This window comes from Otolemur garnettii, unplaced genomic scaffold, assembly GCF_000181295.1.
Source record: "Otolemur garnettii isolate 467f Iridium unplaced genomic scaffold, OtoGar3 scaffold00044, whole genome shotgun sequence".
Lineage (NCBI taxonomy): Eukaryota > Metazoa > Chordata > Mammalia > Primates > Galagidae > Otolemur > Otolemur garnettii.
The window spans coordinates 7140769-7163288 of NW_003852439.1; the positions used below are offsets into that span (position 1 = coordinate 7140769).

General features: G+C 50.4%; 1 protein-coding gene across 1 annotated transcript in view; it reads right to left on the bottom strand.

Moving 5' to 3' along the window:
- The window catches only part of LMF1 (lipase maturation factor 1), a 110688-nt gene that overhangs the window by 59751 nt on the left and 28417 nt on the right, over window positions 1–22520 (bottom strand). Inside the window, exon 4 of the mRNA XM_003790891.3 lies at window positions 4307–4455. Coding sequence (XP_003790939.1) covers window positions 4307–4455 — 149 coding nt within the window. The remainder of the gene's footprint in view (window positions 1–4306; window positions 4456–22520) is intronic.

A 22520-nucleotide genomic window follows, 5' to 3' on the forward strand; every position in this document is an offset into this window, starting at 1 on the left:
AGGATGCCTCACACTATAGAATGCCACCACCTCACAGTGTAGGGCATTGCTGCCTCACACCATCAGGACTGTGTTGCCTCACACTGTAGGATGCCACCACCTCACACTGTAGGATGCCACCACCTCACACTGTAGGATGATGCCACCTTACACTGTAGGACACTGCCACCTCGCACTGTAGGACACTGCCACCTTGCACCATTGGACACTGCCAGCTCACACTGTAGGATGACGCCATTTCATACTGTAGGACACTGCCACCTCATTCTGTATGATGCTGCCACCTCACGCTGTAGGATTCTGCCACCTCACACTGTAGGACACTGCCACCTCATGCTGTAGGATGCCACAACCTCACATTGTAGGATGATGCCACCTCACACTGTAGGACAATGCCACCTTGCACTGTAGGATGACACTACCTCACACTGTAGGATGACGCCACTTTGCACTGTAGGATGACACCACCTTGCACTGTAGGATGCCACTGCTTCACACTGTCAGGACTGCACCACTTCACACCATCAGGACAGCCACTACAGAACCCCCCACCAAGGCCCTTCTCTGCACCGGGACCCAATCCAGGATGCATTTAATCCTCATGGTCCCAAGGTAGACAGTACTTCAGTCTTTACCGTCTTTGTAACTCTGACACTTGTAAGAATGCTGCTCAGTTGTTTGGAAGAACGTTTCTCCATTAGGGTTTGTCTGAAGCATCCTCACAATTAGACTGAAGGCATGCATCTTTTCAACATAACAGGAATGATGTGTGTCCTTCTTGGAGCCCCTCTTGTGCACAGATCTCTTCTCTGTGAGTACCCTCTACTTCCTGCCCTTTATTTCACCTCTGCCTCCTACACTCCAGGTTGTGGGACAGTGGCCTGGAGAGTGCTGCCACAAAGGCCACGGCCCCCAGGGGCTCACCATGCAGCCTTCCATCAGATGATTGTCCACATGGTCAGGTCACCACCCCCATGGTCAGGTGCTCACTGGTTAGCTGCTGTGTCTCACACTGAGCCTGGTCTCCCACTGGTTATAGGGCAGGGGGCTGGCACCAGCCTCCACATGGCCTCGCACAGGGGCCTTTAGGTCTCTGGGGTCAGAAGAGCTTTAGGTCTCTTTAGGTCTCTGGGGTCAGAAGAGCTTTAGGTCTCTTTAGGTCTCTGGGGTCAGAAGAGCTCAGTGCCCTGGACAGCTGGGCCTGCCATGGGCATGGAGGATGAGCCTTTTCCTTCCTCTCTGCTTAGTACCCTCACCTGGTACCTGTGGGGATCCCCCCAGGACTGGGTCTGAGGAACAGACCCAGCTGTCAGGGTGCTTGAGACATAGCTGGGCCACAAAGTCACAGGTGCTGGTTTCTAATTGAACCCGCAAAGAGCACAGCGTGGGGCTTGGGGTCCTGCCCACCTCCCCACCAGCTCCATCTACAGGGCAGTTCCGCCTGCCTGCCAGCATCTGCCATATTTTCTCCCACCTCATAACAAATGGACATTTTGCTGCTGTCATTCTTTTTTATCAGTCAGCTCGATCTTCCTGCTCTCCACTGAAGATTAAAAATATCCAACATAAGACGATATCAGGTAATTATACCTTTTAGTGCACCTGATAATTTTTTATCCAGCTGGCACTAACAGTCAATCAAAATGCCATAAAAGGTGCTCTGAATGTGCTAATGATTCACTGCGTTCTGTCAGGCATCGTGGGAGTTTGTTCAACTCTTGGCATCATGAACCTTGCACAAAACAGTCTGACAGCTTCTCCACAGAGCTTGGTTTCTCCACACAGGGCTTGGCTTCTCTACAGAGCTCAGCTTCTTCATAGGGCCAGGGTGTTCCACAGAGCTAGGTTTCTCTACAGAGCTGAGCTTCTCTATAGGGGTGGGTTTCTCCAAATGGCTAGGTTTCTCCACAAAGCTGGGAAACTCCCCAGAACCCAGCACCATCACAGGGCTGTGCTTCTCCACAAAGCAGGGTCACTCCACAGGGTTCACCTTCTCCATAGAGCTGTGCAACTCCACAGAACTGGGATTCTCCGCAGGGCTGGGCTTTTCCGCCCTGGTCTTCACCTTGATGCTGCTTCACCTAACCTGAACAGTAGTTCAGATAAAGTCCTTTGAAACAGTTAATACATTTTATGCTTATTAAGGGAGGGAAGAATCTAGTCTTGGATGGATGAGGACCTGCTAAGAATATCTGTGCTGTGATTAGAGACAACTAAGATTTTCAACATTTCACTAAAGGAACCATGAAAACATTTCCTATCTTATTAACTGGAAAAATGCATTCATACTTTACTGTGGGGTCTGAGAGGTCACTTCCAGTTATCTTTGGCCACTCTCCTCCTACCTGGGCTTGAGTGAGGCACCACAAAGCTCCCAGCTCTGCCAGCCCCTCCCATGTACTGCTGCAGCCCCATGTACCCTGGGGCTGGCAGGAGGCAGATCTGGGTCCCCAGCCCCAGTGAGCAGCTTTAGGTCAGCCACTGGGTAGGTAGACATGGTAGGTCTCACCCTGCTGCCTCCGGCTGCCTCCAACACCATGCCTGGGCACCCCACCCACCTGAGCACTGCAAGGCAGCTAACTATGCACAGTCACCATGCCAGGTGGTGTGAAAGCAGGTAAGTGAGATCCTGGGAACTGGGCGGCTTTTGATGCTAACGAGGTCAAAACCACAAGGATCTAGGGCAGCAATGAAAGGTGATCAAGCCATCAGGTGTGCCCTGGCACCTTGCCACCCATAGGGACCACCTGTGTCTGCTCATGTGAAGTGTTCTTGTCACTCCCTGGCTGCCGGGGCTGCTGTGATGTCCTCGGGGCAAGAGCACCTGGGGGTCAAGACCCATGTGCTGTGGATACAGGGAGGAAAAGGGGAAAGCATCAGCCCACCTCACATGGGGGTGAGGGCCCCACGGAGGAAGCCCCATTCTGGGGGTCTGCTATGCTGACACCGGGACTGCTGAGACTAACTCAGCAGCTCTTTTTGAAGGAGCAGTGGGCCTGACCCTGGGAAGGTGTCGGGACCCTCACACCCCACACCCTTAGCCTGTCACTCCCTTTCAGGGCAAATGTTCATGCAGCTTTGCTTAGGGCTGGTGGTGCGAGGGGTGCAGGTCCCAAAGGGATAGGCTGAAAGGGCCACAATGAGTGATGAGGGCTCCCAGGGACAGGTACACCATGTTGACAGCCCTAGGCGGCTCTTCATAGAGAACTTCATCCCAGTTTGGGTCGTGAGGAGTCTGTGGTCAGTGCAGGTGACATGGGCCCACAGCACCTCAAGGTATATCCCAACATAGGCCAGGACTAGGGGGGGAAACTGTGGGACTCTTCAAGCCAAAGCTGAGGAGATGTGGGGTGACTGTATAAGGTCCTGTGTGACAGCTACTCCAGGGCCAGGGCCATTCTGACTCTCCCTACTTATACAGGGCCCCCACCTGCCTCAAGGCCTTAAACAAACATGCTTAGAGAGCATATCTGCATGAAGTTTCCAGTATAAAACATTAAAGCTTTATAATAATTCTAGCAGAAAAATTAAGATAAAATGAACAGAGTGAGAAGTGAAAGAGTAAAAGTTGCCAAATTCTCTGCTTAGGGCAGTTAAAGAAGGACTTCAAAGTTCAAGGAATGTCTTGGAAACCTTAAAGGTAACCAAGGCTGGGATTAAAAGCAGGACGGGTGTACTTCCTCCACTGTATATCTCCAAGGACCAGAAAAAGCGGAAGATGGATGCAGATGGAGCAGCCCCTGGGCCAGGCAGAAGGCATGTGCAGCCAGTAAGTCCATTCTAGATTCCAGCACAGTATCTGTACAAAGCCTGCTTTTATGTACATAAGAGACACACATAAACCCAAATAATCTGGTAGTCAAAAGACGGAACAGACCGGCCCTCCCAGCGTGACAGTCACAGATGACACATATATGATTTGTACACCCAAATGTGAGGCAATTCGCCTGCAGTGGCAGGTGACTCTTACACTTTACAAACAATCTTTGCAACGTCAAACATTCTAGAACCCGTGCTGCTCCCCGAGAGGTTCCTAGCGAAATGGGCCCTCCCATGTAGGTGCTTCCTACAGAAATGGACTGAACCCAGCAGCAAGAGAGGTTGAATTCCCAAGTGCTCAGCAGGTCACTGAGGGAGGCAGAAGGACACGCAGCTGGTTAGGCTGGAGCGAAAGAGGACAGCAAGCCACAGATCAGTGCAGGGGGCCACATCCCTGCTTCTCCTGGAAGCTGCAGGGCCCAGCAGGGCCACGGGCATGTTTCTAGCACATTACCTCCCAAAGGTCACCAATCACAGATCTACTTACTGCTCCAAGCATGATCCTGAACACCAGCCACCGGAAGCCCCATAGGACAACCTGGGATGTGGGCGTGTGCTGGGGCAGTGGTGACAAGGTCCACAGTGGGCACAGAAACACCCCTAGGAACCCTGTTTCCAGAAGCTGGGACTCCCATCCTGAAACGACAACCATGAGAGACACAAAGGCAGTGTTAGCGGAAGCCAGACTACGCACAAAAACCCCCTCCACAAACTCAGTTTAACAAAAACAGACCTTCAAACAGGACTGAGCTGTGAATGAGGCACGACAAATCCCTGTGTCATTCTGAATGGCAGTGAGCATCTATGCAGGACACAAGAGCGTCCAGAGGTAGGGGCTTTGGGTACAGGCCTCTGGCACCCTTTACCCCTGGAGCAGGAGGCCCTCTTGACACTCTGAGGATGATGTGCAAGTATGACTGGGTCCTGAGCACATGCTGCCCATGGCAGCCGAGGGCCCTGCCTGTGGGCTTGAACATGGAGCTTCAGCTCTGCACACCCCTCTCTAAGGACTGCCCATTCAGACAGACCCGTGTTCTATGGAAGCAGGGCCACCTGCAGGGGACAGCAGAGCCTCTGTCTTCTGGGAGGAGGCAGGAAGCCAGGTGGAGACACAGAAACCAGTAAGGGTAGATCCAAAAGAAACTGCCACTTGCCAGCCCCTTCGGGCCCTGCCTGACACAGGCCCTGCGCAGTAGCAGCTAATGCTTCCTGCAGAGCATGTGACACGAGAAACTTGATGAGTTGTCCACCTCAGCTCGCTTTTCTCCATTGAGATGGGCACCCTGAGTTCTCAGAGAAGCCACCAAGCCAAACCCTATCACAGCTGCCACATGGCTTACCACCCCAGGTACCAGGGACCCACCAGCCCATTCTGCTGGGCTTGCAGGGCACCAGGTGACACTGATCAGTGATTCGCAATGAAGGCAGCACCCATGAGTGCACACACAGGGCACTGGGTCACTAGGAGGAAATTGGACAGAGGTGTACAGTGGGATCCTCGTGCTCTGCTGCAGGCTTTTCTGTATGTTATTATTTTACTGTTAAAAGCTCATAAAGGAAAATCTAACAAATCAGTACTGATAACAGGAAATACAAAATATCCATGAGTCCACAATGACATAAATTATCAAACTAATAAATGGAGAACCAGGGATACATTGCCTGAGGAAGAACCCTCACACCCACACAGATGCCCTTCCAGGGCAGAGCCCCAGGCCCCATGTATGGGCTGCACACAGGGACAACCTCCTAGAGCATAGGATAGGAGGGGAGTTGCTGGTGTGGAGAAGATGACAGCATGGCCTCCGCCAGGTGCCGAGCAAAGGCCTAGGGGGATGAGTTGTGTGGGTGGTGGCACACAGGGACTGTGTGTGGAGAAGCCTTCATCTGGGTGGTCTTCCTCCCCTTGCCTGTGCAACTGTGAGAAAAACAACCCACAAGCCCCAGTAGACAGGCACCCCATGTAAATGCCTAGCACTGCTTAAATCCATACAGGCCACTAAAAACAAGGCAAGCCTGAGAAACTGCCACAGCCTCCAGGAGCCTAAGGTGATGTGACAACCAAGTGTCATCTGGGGTCCTGGGTCGGAAGGGTTATCAGAAGAGCTGAGGAGCAGGATCAGTGACAACTCTATCAGCGAGCCTGACCCCTGAGCCACATTAACGCACAGTGATGGTACTATCTGGGGGATGGAAATTCAATTCATGTACTTGGCACTTTTTCTATAAATCTATAACTGCTCTAAAAGATAAAAAGCATTTTAAGAAGTAGGAACTTGCAGTTGTGCCCTTTCTGCCCCTCAACTTCTCACTGAGCTGCAGAGAGGCCCTGAGGGTCTGTGCCCCAATCTTCTAGCACTAAGCTTGTTTTTCTGTTTATGTTTTAATGACTGTGTCACCCATAAGACATGGACCTGCCATGAAGGGGAGGCCAAGAAACAACCCCAGCCGCCCTCCTGTGGGTCACTGTAGGCTGGTTCTGACAGGAAGCTGTGATTGGAGGAACACCTATCCCCCATGTGGAGGTAGGACCCAGGAGCAGCACACATGAGCATGTTGAGATGGATGCTTAGGGTGGCCTGGACATGGCTGCAGTAGTGGGAGGACACTCAGGGAAGCCTGGACACAGCTACAGCAGTGGGAGCCTACTGGGTCCTGCTGGGGTGGGAGGGCACAAGACACAGTGGGCACAGGTGGGCCTTGGGACTCTGAGCTGCAATCCAGGCTGTGGAGCACAGAATTGTCACCAAAAGGCTGGGACCTGTGTCCCCACGAGCTCCACCATGTACAGCACCACCTGCTATCAGGGACCCTGGGACCACACAGCAACTTAAGTAGCAGCTGATGCTTCCTGCAAAGCCAGCAGCACAAGAAACTTGTGGATCCCCAAAATATGATGAATAAACAAGGCTTTAGACAAGGGCAAATACACTGTGGTTCCATTTACAGAGAGTTCTAGAACAAGCAGAACTGGTATGGCCCACCATAGCAGCTGCTTGGGCATGGTAGATCAGGGTGGGTGTTGTTGGAGTGGGGTGGGGGCGCTAAGAGCAGCCATCCACCACCAGGACTCTGGGGGTGGGACCCTTCCTATAGCGGGACCCTTAGCTCATGCCCCCAGGGCTCATGGGCCCCAATCTTTCCAGCAAAAGCCAGAGCCACTCTGGCTGGCTGCAGGCTTCTCACGGATGTTCTGGGAAGGAAAGGGTCACCACGGACCCACCTGCTCCTGTTTTCTTTGCTCGGATCCTGTGGAATCTCAGCAGCTGTGCTGCCTGCACAAGGCGTGTCATTGTTCTCTGCTTCAGTGTGGCGGACTACGCATCCTCTAAAAACATAAACAGCCAGAACCCTGCTGGGGTGGGGCCATGCCAGGCTGGTGTGCTGGGTCTCTGCGGGCACGACCAGGAGGCAGCGGCTCCTCTGGGAGACAGGACCATGCAGCCATGACCTGCAGGTCCTCGAGTGCCTTTTGGCGGTGATGAGGTCCTCATGTGCAATGCCTGGGCATTATGACCTGCGGCAGGGGGTGGAGGGGTAACTGAGAGCAGTGGCTCTAGACAGGTCTTGCTCTTTGCAGCAAGACATGTCTCTCTGGGACCTTGTGGGTGGCTGTCAGCAAAGGCCCATGAGGAGACATCAGAGGATGGTTCCCATATAGCACCTGAGTCTGCTTCTGGAATGTTCACCCTCCAATAATAACAGTGAGGACCGAGGCCGACCTGTGTGAGAGGCTGGGCAGCAGGCGAGACACATGGCACCCAGGGCTGTGCTGCCTTCCTCAGGGTCACTCCCTGTCCCTCAGGGACGTCCCAGTTGGGAGACCACAAACACTGTCCTGACTGTGGGACTACACCCCAAGAGGCCACATAGCTCAGACATGACAGGGACAATGAGCCCTGATGCAGTTCTGACTGCAGCTGTAGGGGATGGCTCCAGGTACAAGTAGCCCTGGCTACTCGCCATGAGGTCTGCAGCTGCTCAGCTTTGGTCACTTGTAACACCCTGCAGCTCAGGCATCTGTGGGCTTGAACAAGACATGGCTGGGCAGACTCCTGGGAAAGGTGAGGAGAACAAACCCCCATGTGCAGAGCTGGCCCAGCCTGCTAGGGGCCCTTGCTGACCTTGATGGTCAGCCTACACGCCATGTGTATTTGTGGGGGAAAAGGTGTCTGCAGGTGTAGTAACATCCCTTGACCACCAAAGGTGGAGGGAAATGGCACCTGGCTCAGTGACTGCCCCCAAGTGGACCTCCTTTGCTTTTACTTCTGGCTTGTACCCTGGGTCTCTGATGGGAAAATCCACAGTGCAAGGCCCAGCCCATCTGCCAGGGCAGCCACACACTGTCAAGAAAAGACTCTGCATAGAACATCCTGGATGTGGACCTTGGTGTCAAGCAAGGGCTTTGGTGACTCATCCCCTTGGGTGTGAGACCCAAAAAGCACTGTGTAGCCTGGAGCACCTATACTGACTGTTAACTAGCCCTGCCCACAGCATACTCTCTATGCACAAGCATCCCACAGTCCAGGGTGGATGCCAAGTCCTCCCTAGCTGTTCCCACCTTGGAATTGACACAGACCCATGGACAGGCTGATGCCTGAGGCCAGGGAGGAAGCCCATGACCTGCGGCCTATGGTGGGGAACAGCAGCCACCTGCTCCAGGTCAGCGAGGGCCACACAAGAGCCACATTGTGGTCTGGCCTGGGTCATATGTCTGGCTCTACGGTGAGCTGGAGCCAGGCAGGGGGCGTCCAGAGCAGGGGACAGGCCCAAGGAGACATGCAGTGAATGCTGCACAGTGTCAGGTCAGTGGAGCTGCCTTTGGCCAAGGCAGAAACATGACTGAACATGTTTCAGAGGCGCAAATCACTTTGATGGCCACTCTAGAAGGAAAACACCAACTGAGGTCTCATTAACTTTGACGAAACTATTTTAGCTACTTAGAGAGTAATTAAATATAGCACAGATGGATCCTTCAAAAATGACAGCCACCATCCACAGTAGAAATAGGAAATCCATTAGCTTCTCTGTTGGAGCAGGGGCAAGGGAGCACCGTGCTTCCCTCCTGACTGACTGTCACTCAGCGCTGAGCCGGCCGCCCTCTGCCACCCTGGGGGCTTCTAATCATGGCCCTGGAGAGAGCTGGGAGCTTTTAAAAGTTTCCTTAATTTTTACAGGTTATATTTTTAGGATGAAAAGTTATGAAAAAGCACACTGAAACCTCACCTGCACCACAGCTATAGTGGAGAAGAGCTGCAGGTGCCCCTGGGGCTGGACAGCCTGCTGAGCTGCTGAGGCCACCAGGCCTGCGTCCAGATGTGGCCCGGCCAGCACAGGAAGCAGTGGCACTCTCAGGCCAGACCCACATAGCCCTGCGACACAGCTGGCCTCCGTGACCACCACCCAGAGCCATGGACTCCACTTCTCTGGGTGTCTCTGACTTCAGGGAAAGTGTCTTCTCTCATGACCCATGTTTGCCAAGTGCCTGCTTCAAAGGTGGTGAGTGGAGGCTCTGCCACCTCGGCCCTGGGCCTTGGCCACGTCTCAGGGGCTACCTGGAGGCAATAGAGATAATGTCAAGGACAAAGCCTGCTCTTTTCAGCAGTAATGCCTCAGGGTCGTGGCATTCAGGGCAGCGCTATTTCTAAATCCTGAGTGCAGATCCCTGCTTTTGTTACCCGTATGCCCTGTGAGGCCGTTTTTGAGAACTTCAGTTACTGTTGCTCAGCATCCAGGTGGAGAGTCCACCCAAGAGCTGGAATGCCGGAATGCATTTTGAAAGCAGAGCTAAAGCCCCATATGTGGCATATAGGGGCAGCCTGCAGGACCAGAGTATGTTCATGTGGTGGTTTCTAACTTAGCCAGCTGTACCCACACATGGATCCTGCCTGTCCTGTAGACCTGGGGACAGATGGACACCCCCCTGATGTTCTTCAGCACCTGGCTGGCAGACATCCCCTTATAAGCAGGCACCACACATGGGGGTCTTGCCCAGGCTTCTCCAGCCTGCTGGCAATGATCAGACAGCAGCACCCACCCCAGCAGACCTGTTACTAGTACTCCTTAAACTGAGGCCACCCTTCAGGGTACCTGGAGGTACTGGCCAGGCCTGGTTTGGAGCCAGACAGTGCCCTGGCTGGGCCTGAGCTGGGCTGTGCACATGAATCTGAAGAACTGGCCTGATACGGTCAGGTCCCACCAGACACAAGCCCCTTCATAGCCTGTCCAGCCTCCAGGTCACAGTTCACGTCATGAAAGCACTTTGTATGCATTTTGCTGATGTGTTCTTGGGCAGCTAATGAGAAACTCACATGCATAGCCTGACCCATGGGGAAGCCTTGGGAAAATCTCAGTCATGGGATTTAAACCAGAGATCAGATTATAAACAGTATAGCATTTTCTAGCAAGTAGACATTTTTAAAAGAGCTGGTTAAAGGTTTTGTGCTTAAAATAAAATTGTGATGAATTGTGCACTCCCAACTCAGCAAGCGGTTAATATGTATTTTAAGGATGTCCTTGGGCTGTGCAGAGCAACAGGAAATGACCTCTGTGACCCACGCACCCCCCTGGCAGCCCTCCAACCCAGGCCATCCTAATGCTTATTAATGCTCAGTTGCTGTGACAACCAGACTTCCTAGCCCCAGGCCACTCAGCCCCATCCAGGTGTCTCCACCAGCCTGAGAACAAAATTCATATAATGACCTTACAAGCTTTATTGGTTTTGGATAAATAAGAAAAAACTTCCGTCAACGGAAATTAGACTTAGTGACAGAGAAATTTTAGGATTAATATATTCCAAATATTTAACACAGATCAGGCTGAAGGGCACAGGGCATTACCATTCCTTTGTCTTTTGTTTCCTGTGTATGAAAATTAGCTAAAGCTTATAGGCCTCAAAGTGGCTTGTCAGCCTCCTGCAGAAGGGCTGGTCAGCACTGGACAGCATGACTGTCCGTGACTGCAGGGACACTTCAGACCTGGGTACATGTGGCCATGGCTACCTGGGGCCCTGGAGAGTTTAAAATGCAGCCCATGTGGTGGGGGAGGGCTTTGACTTTTGTTCAGTCTTAGCCACTGAATGTATGTGCCTGTGGCTGTGTGTCCAAGGTTCCTGGGTGCGTAGGCAGATTTGCACCCCGATTTTCAGCCAGTCCCAGGGGAGCACCTACTCAGAGGCACCTTGTGGTGTGGGTTCCAGATCTACGGCCAGGCAGGTCCATATGCATCCCTTGCCATGTGCACACAGATGTCACCTTGGCCTCCCTCCAGACCAGTGGCACTAAAGTCTCTGCTACAGTACCTCTTGAGGCTATGACTATGTTAGTACAGGCCCCTCATGCTGTAGAAGCGGATGTCCACACATGACCTTGGGAGACAATCCATTTTAATGCCTAGCTTTTTCAGACATTCTCCACACTCAGAGGTCAGCGTTCCCAGGTGTCCTGGTTGCCACTAGACACAGGTTGTCACATGTAGATCCAGGTAAGACCAGTTATAGTGTGAACTGGAACACTACCATGAGCATGCACCCAGGTCAGAGGTCAGATCAGAAATCAGGGTGGCCCCAGGGCCTCCTCCTGAAGCCCATGATAAACACATAGGAGCTCTCCCCCAGCCCATCATGGCCGTGCTGCCCTTATACCCTGTGAAAGTCAGCTGTTCTCAGCTCTCCTGCCAGGTTGGCAATGACAGGAAGCCAGGGGACAGGAGATGAGGGCCACTGGGCCTCTGAGGGACAGGTCCCCTAGACCTACCTGGGTCAGAGTGTGCCTTGCTCTCCCTACAATACTGGCCACTGTGCCACACACTTCCTCTCTATGTTCATTCTGTACCCAGAGTATAAGTGCCACAGAAGATGAGGTGAAACATCTCTAAAACATACACTCAAGGATTTAAAGAAAAATATTTTTGCAAGGCATAAACAGATAGGAAAAGTCAGAACAGAAACAGAACTAGAAAAAGAACCAAACAAATTCTGGGACTGAAAAATAAAATATTTGAAGTGGAAATTTTTCTGAATGACCTTAATAACAGGTTGGAGAACATAAAATAAAAAAACAATAATCATGAAGATAGATCAAAGTTGTTATATTAATTAACAGGGACTTTACAAAAAAAAGACTGGATAATAAAAAGAACAGCCTTAGGAACTTGTGGAGAAACATCAAAGTCTAACATACATGTAATCAGAATCACAGAAGGAGAGGAGAGAGAACATGGGATAGGAAAAATCCTGTAATTCCTCTACTAGGTATATATCCAGAAGACCAAAAATCATATTATAACAAAGATATTTGTACCAGAATGTTTATTGCAGCCCTATTCATAATTGCTAAGTCATGGAAGAAGCCTAAGTGCCCACTGACCCATGAATGGATCAATAAATTGCGGTATATGTATGTCATGGAATATTATGCAGCCTTAAAGAAAGATGGAGACTTTGCCTCTTTCATGTTTATGTGGATGGAGCTGGAACATATTCTTCCTAACAAAGTATCTCAAGAATGGAATAAAAAGTATCCAATGTACTAAGTCCTACTATGAAACTAATTTATAGCTTTCATATGATTATAGCCCAAGAATATGGGGAAAGGGGAAAGGGAGGGGAGGGGATGGAGGAAAAATAAAATAAAATTATAATACTCAGTATATACTAACAACAAAATATGAATACAAGTCATGTTGAACACTTCTTATAAATCCAGAAGTCAAATGTGACCTGAGTATTACAAATTTAAAACAGGTTTTTCCTTCCTTAAAAAAAAAAATATTGGCCCTTCTCAGGGAGTTCTCTTATGTGGGCACCTAGGGCATGAGGTCCTCACAAAGAAATGTCATCTGGACAGGCTTTTCAGAAAGTTTGCCAATAGATCAGGCATGAACATAAAGCAGATGTTCCCTCCTCACGGGTAACATCTGGATGCAAATAGACAAAAAGCCCCAAAAGGTCTCATAGATAAAGTCTTTATCTTGGTATGAATGGGAGTGGGGACAAACTGGAGCATGAAGAGAACCTTTAGGGTGACAGTAATATATTTTCTATATCTTGATGGAGTTTGTATTACATTTTTAAAGCTCAAAAAATGCATACTTATGGGCTGTTCATTTCATAGTGTATGAATTCTTCAAGAGAAAAAACTAAGCACACAATGTGCTCTAGTTAATGGCTGGCACAGTGACACGTGGTATCCACTCTGAAATGCAACCAAATAGATAATAGAGTGATGAAGGAGCACAGAGATTAACACATTGGCTACACAATCCAGAGAATCTGATAAAAGGCATCCAAATAGATGGCAGAGTGATGGAGAGGCATAGAAATGAACACGTTAGCTACGTAATCCAGAGAATCCAGTAAAATGTAAACTGCAGAATCTAATTGGTCGCTACACAGGTTTTAGTACATAATTCTTAAGAGTAAAAGACATTAACAGTTATAAGGTTGAAACAGAAAAAATACAATTACCTATACAGAAGATTCAAAAACAAAAGTAAGAGAATTACGGAAGATGAGCTCAACCAGAGGCATTAGCAAAGTCACAAATATAAAAAAGAACCTGCAAGGATGCTTGGGAACCAAGTCATCATTCTGAAAGTTAAGTAAAGGGAACAAATAAGGTGTTCACTTTCTCAAAGCAACTGGGTGTAGAGGAACCAAAGAGTTTATAGGAGAGAATGGCTTTGACAGAAACTTCCAGATGACCAATGCAAGCAGGCAGTACAGTTGGCACACTGCCAGTGTGCAGGCTCGGGGATGGCCACCAGGCGGGGGGCCCGAGGAGGGGCTGATGGACTTTCTGATAGAGGGGTCAGGTAAGAGCACTGATCCTCCTTGGTGACCTCACCATCACAGAAAGGGATTCAGCTCTGCCTTGAGTTCTTGCCACTGGCTCACAGCAGTCAGGGCAATAAGGGCATCAGGCCTGTGGAGCAGCCAGCATGTGCAGGCCCAGCCTGACATCCCAGATCTGGGGCAGCAAGAGACATGTGGGCACATCAACTCAATATGTCTGATCCTTATTTGTACAAATCAACAGTGAAAAGGCAGTTGTTTATGAGACAGCTGGCAATGCTGGAGAAGGGACTAAATACTTTATTGGATTTCTCTGTTTTTTAGGTGTAATAATAGTATTGTAGTTACACTGTTTTAAAATACTCTATCTTGTAAGTATATAATGGAGCATTTCCAAATGAAATAACATACTAGGGATTTGCTTTAAAATAATACAGAGTGAGCGAGATTAACAGATGACTGGCATATGTGGCACTGCTGCCCTTTTGAAAAAGAACACTGATGGTGAGTGTTATGTTAAATATTGTTATTGTCATTAAATTTAGCCTTTTTAATTCTGTGAAGGCAAAAGTGGAAACCTAATATATACATGTATAAAAAAAAAAAAGAACACTGACAGTCATGATACTGACCTCTGTTGTCCTACAGTTGTCTGAAATGTGTTATAATCAAAAGTTAAAGAATTCTCCCATCTTCTGCTTGGGATGTTTAAAACTGACTGTACACATTATCATTAACTGTCAATAAAATGAGAAATGTTCCACAAGCCAAACTAATAGTGACTATGGAAATAAACCTTTAAAAAGACATTTAAGGCCAGTTTCTACTAAAAACAGAAAAACTAGCTGGGCATTGTAGTGGGGCCTGTAGTCCCAGCTACACAGGAGACTGAGGCAGGAAGATTGCTTGAGTTTGAGCCAGGAGTTTGAGGCTGCTGTGAGCTAAGCTGATACCACAGCACTCTACCTAGGGAGACAGAGCAAGACCCTGTCTTAAAAAAAAAAAATTAAAAAATAAATAAAAATATTACAAAGATTTACGGAGAAAATCACTGAATACTATAGCAAGGCATAAAATAGTATTTAATAAAATGGCAGAATGAGCAGTACTTTATAAGGAGAAACTATTAGAACAGCTGAAAATTACCTTTGGGGCCAAAGCATGGCAGCCTGTTGTGAACCCTATCAAACTAATCAGGTATAACTCTGAAAACAATTCTAAAAATTATTTTTTTCCAAAACATAATATTTTTCAGAGTGACTAGTTTCCCCCGAGGTGGCTAAGAAACTCCTTAGACTTTGTCCTGAGTTGGAGGTCAACCAATCTCAGCATCAAGTGGAAGCAACACTTGAACGGATTCACCTGCCCTGCAGACCCAGGTACGGGACCACTCAGGACTTCCCTGGCCCACTGCATCAGACCATTCCCTGGCCCACTGCCAGGGATGTGAAGCTCTTCTGACAAGGGACAAGGGACAAGGGAAGATGAGCAAGGATCTAGCATTCTGGTGCGCAATGGCCACAATCTCGAAGGTTATGGTTTTGCTCCAAGCCAATGTGAACATAGGAAAGAGGGGGCAGGCCAGGCATGGTGGCTCAGACCTGAAGTCCCAGCACTTTGAGAAGCTGAAGCAGGAGGATCACTCAAGCCCAGGAGTTCCAAGTTGCAGTGAGCTGTGATGACACCACTGTACTCTAGCCACGTCAACAGAGTCAGACCCTGTCTCATAACAACAACAAAAAAAGGAGGGGCTCACCTGCTCCCCAGGCAGAGCTACATGTACAGTGTGGCTGAGCTGTCACCAGCTCGCACTGCGCCTGCCATGGGTTCTGGCCTCTCTTGCCCACCATGCGGGCTTGCTGGCTACCTGCACATCCCTGACTCTCTCCAGGTGTTACCTCCATGGTGGAGTATGACTGCAGTTGCTGATGTTGGTAACAGTCAAAAGGGGGATAAAGAAAGATAACCACCCACTTACTGACCATGAGCCAGTTGGAGTTAACAGCCCACTCTCCACATATGGGTCCTAGAGGCAAGTGGTGACATTGGGGGACATGACTTCACCAGGGGAGCTACCCTGTCAGGTTTGTTTCAAACCCTGAGCTTCTCATTGTGATGTGGCCCCTATCACCACAGCAGATAGCATGTTGACTGACACAAAAGGACAATGGATGTGTAGGCCCTCAGATAAGTCTCCCAACACTTGAGGTCAGTGTTTAGGGCGAGTCATCTGGTTGACTAGCATGGTGGGAACAGGCTTCTGTTTCATGTGCCAAGGTCCGACAGCCTCAAGTAGGCCCAGCATATCTTACTTAGATGCCAACAGTCCTCGCCACCCCAATTCACAAAACCTAGTAACAGTCTACACAGAATGTGTGGAAGGGGGACTGAAGAAACTCCCCAAGCCTGGCTTGGTTCCAGGTACCTGCATGTGGGTAGGACAAGTCACTGCATGGGATGTGTCATGACATTGCCATTTCCATAGACTTGTGAGACTTCTCAGGCCAGACGAAGAAGCTCTGCAAGTTCTACGCAACTTGGCCGATGCACATCTGCCCTCCACCTGCACTGAGCTTTCCCAAAGCCCAAACCAGGAGATGCCGTTTCCCTGAGTTTTCTAGCCCCTTCCTGCTCCATTGGACAGGTGACCCCTGTACATCCCACTCTCTCAGTTAAGAGCTGTCCCCATGCGTAGTCCATGTGTCCACAGCAAGTGGGGCAACCTCCGCACAGCTGACAGTTTCATAGGTCCTGCCCAGCAGCTGCACTCTGATAGACTGGCCACCCTCTGCTCCCCCACCCCCAGCACCTACACCTGCAGTGACCTCGGCCCCGCTGCTGGCCTAGAGGCCTTCTGCCAAGCCCTGACTGCTGGGCCGTGTGTCATCCAGGGAGATGCCCCAGGCCCCTGTAAATAATTTTTCTTAATGTCACATGCTGAAAACAGTGGTTTTGTTGTTGGTTTAATACATACTTCTCTCATAACCACTGTTGAATTATTTCACGTGCTTATTAGCCACCAAACCCACACACTGCTCAGTTTTTGCAGCAGCTTTTATGGGGTACTGGCCCCTGACTCCTGTGATAGTTCACATATTCCTGCCATCTAACCCAGCAAGGTTACACTATCTGTCTGAGGTATATGTGTTTTTGTAAAATGCTGTTTAGTTGTAAACAGGTTCATGTGTTAAGTTTCTATCGGGATTCTCCACACTTCCTCCCTGATTAACGTATATGGGCATAGGCTAACACGACTCTTTGTGAGACACAGTTCCATGAATTATTTTTTGAGATGAGGTCTTGCTATGTTGTCCAGGCTGGAGTGCAGTGGTCATTCACAGGACTGGTCAGCTCCCTGCAGCCTCTACCTCCTGGACTCAAGCCATCCTCCCACTGGCTGGGAACCACTGGCTGTGCTGGCATACTAGCCCATGAACTTTTTGTTAGATATTATTTTTAGAATAGTTGTAGGTCAGAGAAAATGGACTTGAAATTATAGAAAGCTCCCACCTACTCCTGGTCCAGGTTCTCTGAATTCCAACACACACATAGACTGTAGCTCCCGCCACAGCCAGGACACAGATACCTCACCTGGTCACCAGGTCTGTGCTAACTACAGCCCTCTTCCCAGGGATGAGACAGAAGAGGACTCCTGCAACACATTGCAGAGAAGGCTGGCTCTTCATGGCCACTGCAGTCATCTGGACGGTCTTTCCTTTTGTTTCATGGGTTCATAAACACTCAGATATCTTCTTTGTGTTCACTGAGAAAGCTCAGGAGTAAGAGACGCCATTCTCTGCTATAGGACCAGGGCTCCTGGGAGAGCCTGACCCAGGGATGGAGAAAAGGACACACAAAGCAAGGTGAGGACCCTGTGATGCTGGAACAGGAGCACTCCAAGAGATGGGCAGTCAGGGAGCACAGAAGCCACCTAAACAGTGCTCTTGGAGACCAGAACCAAATGATGTGGGCCAGAAACTCGACCCTGGCAGTGTCAACAATCTCTGAGATAAAAAGAAGTGTGACCATGACAGCAGTAAGTATGCGGCCCAAGGGACAGGCCTTCCTTGCAGAGGATTCCCATGAGTAGCAGTGACAGGAACAAGGAGACAGGGAGTGATGTAGTTGCAGCTGCGGCAGGCAGGGGCCACTGACATTAAATCAGTGCTAGGCCTTGGGATCACCCATCCCCAGCAGTTGACTAGGGGTTTAACGCATATCCACAAGTTGTCTGACATCCCCAGGAAGCAGCACTGGGACCCCTCCCCGGAAGGTGTCTGGACTCAGTGACTGGTGTCTAGAGGACAGAGTAGATGGAAGAGCAGTGACTTGGCAGAAGGCACCTAGCAGACATATCCAAGCCAGAAGACCAGAGTCCTGCAGGAGCTAGGTACCCTCTGATGTGACGGAAAGGGCCCCTCACCCCATAGGCATCTTCTCAAACCCACCATTCAGTCTAGTCACAAGAAAACATCAGGCAGACCACGTGGCCAGTACTGTTCAAACCAGCAAGGGCGTTAAGTAGGAAAGCCTGTCCCAGACCAGCAGGGACGAAGTAGTGTGGTCACATGGGTCCCGGGGCAGGAGGGGCACTGGCGGGAACAAGTCCAGGGGAGTCTGCACTTCACACTCTCAAAGCAAAACTGGTTAGAGCTCTGCCATTGAGCTACAGCCATACAAGGTGGGCCAATAACGGAAGCCAGGAGGGACCAGGGCAGTTTCAGCATGATTTCTACAACTCTTAAGTCTGCAACCATTTCCAGATAATCTGTTAAAGTGCAGTTGACACAATTTGCCAGACTCACAGCTGGTGTCTGGCTCTGTCTGACCTTACACCTGCAACACACCTGGCCACTATAAGTAAGGACAGCCAGGAGGACAGGGGTTGCCTTGTTCCACTGACTTGGAGATGAACACAGGACACCGGATGCCCACTGGCCCTTAACTGTCCACTGTCAGAAGGACAACCTCTTGGGCTCTGACCAGGCAGCGGGCAGGGGGCTAGGGTGTCTACCTTGCTCTGACTCCAAGATGATGTTGCCCAGAGCAGAGAAGAAGACTCTGTGTGCTTACTTGGGGGGTAGGGGAGGTAGCACAGGGTGGCATTGATAACACGTGTGTATCTGAGTTATGGAAGAACAACACAGAGAAGGAAGTACAGGCTGTCCCACTTTGGTCCTCCGTGGGGGAGAGGGAGCAGCCCAAAGATGGCTCTGCCTCTGCCTGGGCACCTTCAGGACAAAGGAAATAGCTGAAGTTCACTTTTGGGGTCTCAGGTTCTCCCTGTCAAGTCCCCTACCCCCATCTCTGCTGGGCAGGTGACCAGAAACTTGTTCACATGATGCCTGGTCCCTTCTCATGGGTGTGGTGACAGCCTAGGCATAGCAGGACCACCAGCTGATAGTGGAGTTTAGAGGCTGGAGCCATACTGTTTGGGGTGTTCTGGGGAAGAAATGCCAGGCGGTGACACCTTGACCCCCTAGTCTCCAATAACATGTAAGACAAAAATCAGACTTGGACAAAGATACTTGCCCTGCAGACAGTGACCCATGCCACTAGGTCAGGTTGAGGCATGGGGAGGGATGGCCAGGCGCTGAGGCCCTGTGGAGAAGGCTCTCACCTGCACGGGCAGAGCCCCTGGCATTATCACCTGAGGCCAGAACAAGCTCAAGATTTTTTTTTTTTAATATAATCAATTTATTCTTATTTTTATTTTTTTGAGACAGAGTCTCAAGCTGTTACCCTGGGTACAGTCCTGTGGCATCACAGCTCACAGCAACCTCCAACTCTTAGGCTTAAGTGATTCTCTTGCCTCAGCCTCCCAAGTAGCTGGAACTACAGGTGCCCGCCACAACACCTGGCAATTTTTTTTTTTGGTTATAGTTGTCATTCTTGTTTGGCGTGCCCAGGCTGGATTTGAACCTGCCAGCTCCAATGTATATGGCTGGAGCCTTAGCTGCTTGAGCTACAGGCACTCCAAGCTCCAGATGTTTTGACCCTCTCTCTTCCCAAAGTCAACTTTACCCCTTAGGCATTTGACTCCTCACTCATAGCCAGGGTGGGCAACAGCCAAGTCTTGAGGCCTGGCTGCCTGAACTGGGGGAGGCAGAGGCTCCTTGGCTGAGCTCCTACCACCTCACGGCTGAGCTGGAGCAAGGCGGGCCTCAGACAGCTGGTTGTTGCGCCTCCCCTCACTGCTGTGTCCTGTGTTGCTATAGTTTGGGTTAATTCAGCTGATAGTGTCTGCTCCATGTTTCCTGCACATGCAGCTAATGGTGCCCAGGTGCGAGGGGCGCTCCATTCTGGGCTGTCACCAGACCCTGATGTCCCTGCAGATGGCTGCACACACTTCCATACCAGCACCCTCTAAAACCCCTGATGATGCTGTGCTTGTGCCACAGCTCTGGGCTGGGAACAAAGCCAGGTTTCTTGAAGTACTGTGCCACCCACCACCAAGTGGCCTTGAGAAGAGATAACCTGCCACCTCAAGACAGCCCATCATGAAACCAACAGGGCTGTTTCCCAGCTCCTCCCATCCTAGCTGCTGTGGAGACAGCTTGAACTGGGCAGATCTCTGTGTATGCGGGGCTCACATGTGGCACGGGGTTGGGGAGTAGGGGAGGGGACAGCTATGGAGATCATAAATCCACACCAGCGGGCAGCAAGTAGACAAGCTGGCCTAGAGGGGCAGGTCACACGCTATGTGGGAGCAGGAGCTGCGTTCACAGACATGGCACAAACACCTCTGCATCTGTCATGAAGTTGGTCTTCTAAATGCCCCAAAGTGACTCATCATGGCTGAGATTTAATGGAAAATCAGCAACACTCTGCTTTGTCTCAGGGACAGAAACCTAAGAGCCAGGCAACGTGCCCCGGGAAGCATGGGGACTCCTGTCTTACGAGAGGCAGAGCAGAGGACACTGGTGTTGTGCATGCAGAGGCCGCTAAAGGCACCAAAACCACATCAGCATCTGATTCTCCATCCAACGAATCCATATAAACATGAGCTATTACTGTAGCAGCATCATGACATGGCTTCCTTGTTTAAAATTTCTGTTTTAAAACATCAAAAAGGGGCTCTTGTACAAATGGAACTTTACCCTGGAAGTGAGAAAAATGTAACCTACATATTGTATCCTCTTATTAATTTGAATAAAATTATCAAAGCATTTTCTTTTTTTTTTTTTTTTTTTTTGAGACAGAGCCTCAAGCTGTCCCCCTGGGTAGAGTGCCGTGGCATTACAGCTCACAGCAACCTCCGACTCCTGGGCTCAAGCGAGTCTCCTGCCTCTGCCTCCCAAGTAGCTGGGACCACAGGCGCCCGCCACAACGCCCGGCTATTTTTTGGTTGCAGCCATCATTGTTGTTTGGCGGGTCCGGGCTGGGGATTCGAACCCGCCACCTTAGGTGTACGTGGCTGGCGCCTTAGCCAGTTGAGCTATAGGCGCCGAGCCTCAAAGCATTTTCAAAAGTAACTGGCTGCTACTCCAGGCTAACCTGCAGCACTTCTTTCTGTCACTTGGGTTGGCAGAGGGTAGCTGTCAGCCATACTCTTCCCATACCTGCAGGAGCCAGGAAAGTTCTAGAAGTGCCCGGCCAGCCAATGGCCATGACAGCATCCACTGAAACCAAAGGCCCTTCTCTGGCCTCTCAGCCACTCACCACCACTTGGGACACACAGGCATCTACCTGGTAGGGAGGAGGCACTGGGACTGGGCAATATGAGCAATTCAAAGGCCAGCCCTGCCCAGATGGCAGCTCTGGGTGAGCAGAGAGGAAGGCCAGCTCAGGGCGTTCCTTGAAAACAACTCTCCTTAGAACACTGCTCTGAGAGGGAAGGCAGTGGAGAGCAGTTGTCCACTCTGACCCTGACTATCGGCACTAGGTCACCTGCCCCTGAATCACACGGGCCCCTGGGATGGGGGAAAGGATAAGGCCATGGCACTCAGTCCAGTCAAGACAGTTAATCTGTCCCCACAGTCTTCAAACCCAGCATGTGTCATGAGGCAAGTCCCCAAAGTCACCTGAACAAAGCGCTCCTCCAGATGCTGCCCTAATAATGGCAAGAAGAGCTCTGCCTGCACAGACATGCTGGGGGCCTGCACTCCTAGGGTGTATCCTGTGGCCAGCTCAAGTGAGGTGCCAGAGAAGACCCCAGCAAGGAGATGCGGGTTCAGGCCTGCTAGCCGAGGCCTGGTCACTGAGTAAGTGTATGACAGGCAGTCAAGGATGCCTCTTTAAGGGGATAATCTAATTAAAAGAAGCTACATTCTTGAATATAGGGTCTGGGAAGGAAATTAGAAGGCTCGTCAATGCAGGCAGCCAGAGCAGCACAGTGCTGGGCCTGGAGCTGCCTGGGGAGCTGCTTCCTGCAGGCAGGCCCCGCTCTGCACAGATAGGTTTTATTAAAAACTTCCAGTGGGGCCAGTAAACCCCTCATTATGCTATTTGCAAAGCATGAGTTTAAGAGCAGCAAGGGTAAAGAGTCATGTGAGCATTTAATTCACATCAGCTGGCGGGAGGTGTTCCTGCGATGGTGACCCTGAGCGCAGTATCTGCCATCAGCATGGAAAATGACAGCCTGGCAAGGCGGGGAAAGTAGCACCAACACCAGTGAGAGCCTGGTACCTCCAAATAAGCGAAAACAGCAGAATCCCAAATATAACCTGCTGGCGCAGACTCTGCAATGGAGGCAGACCCTGTACTGTGTCCCTGCCAGTCCCCTGCCTGCTCCCACAGGCCTCCTGCTGCTGCCTGTGGGGTGCCCACTGTAAACAAGAGGCTCATCCCTGCACCTACTCTATGGCCCTCTCCCCAGACCCCAAGTGCTCTCAGTGGTCTCTTAAGAGTGCTCTCTGCCCTGCTTCCCAAGAAGCTGTGTGTGAGGCTTGCTGATCCTGGCACCTGG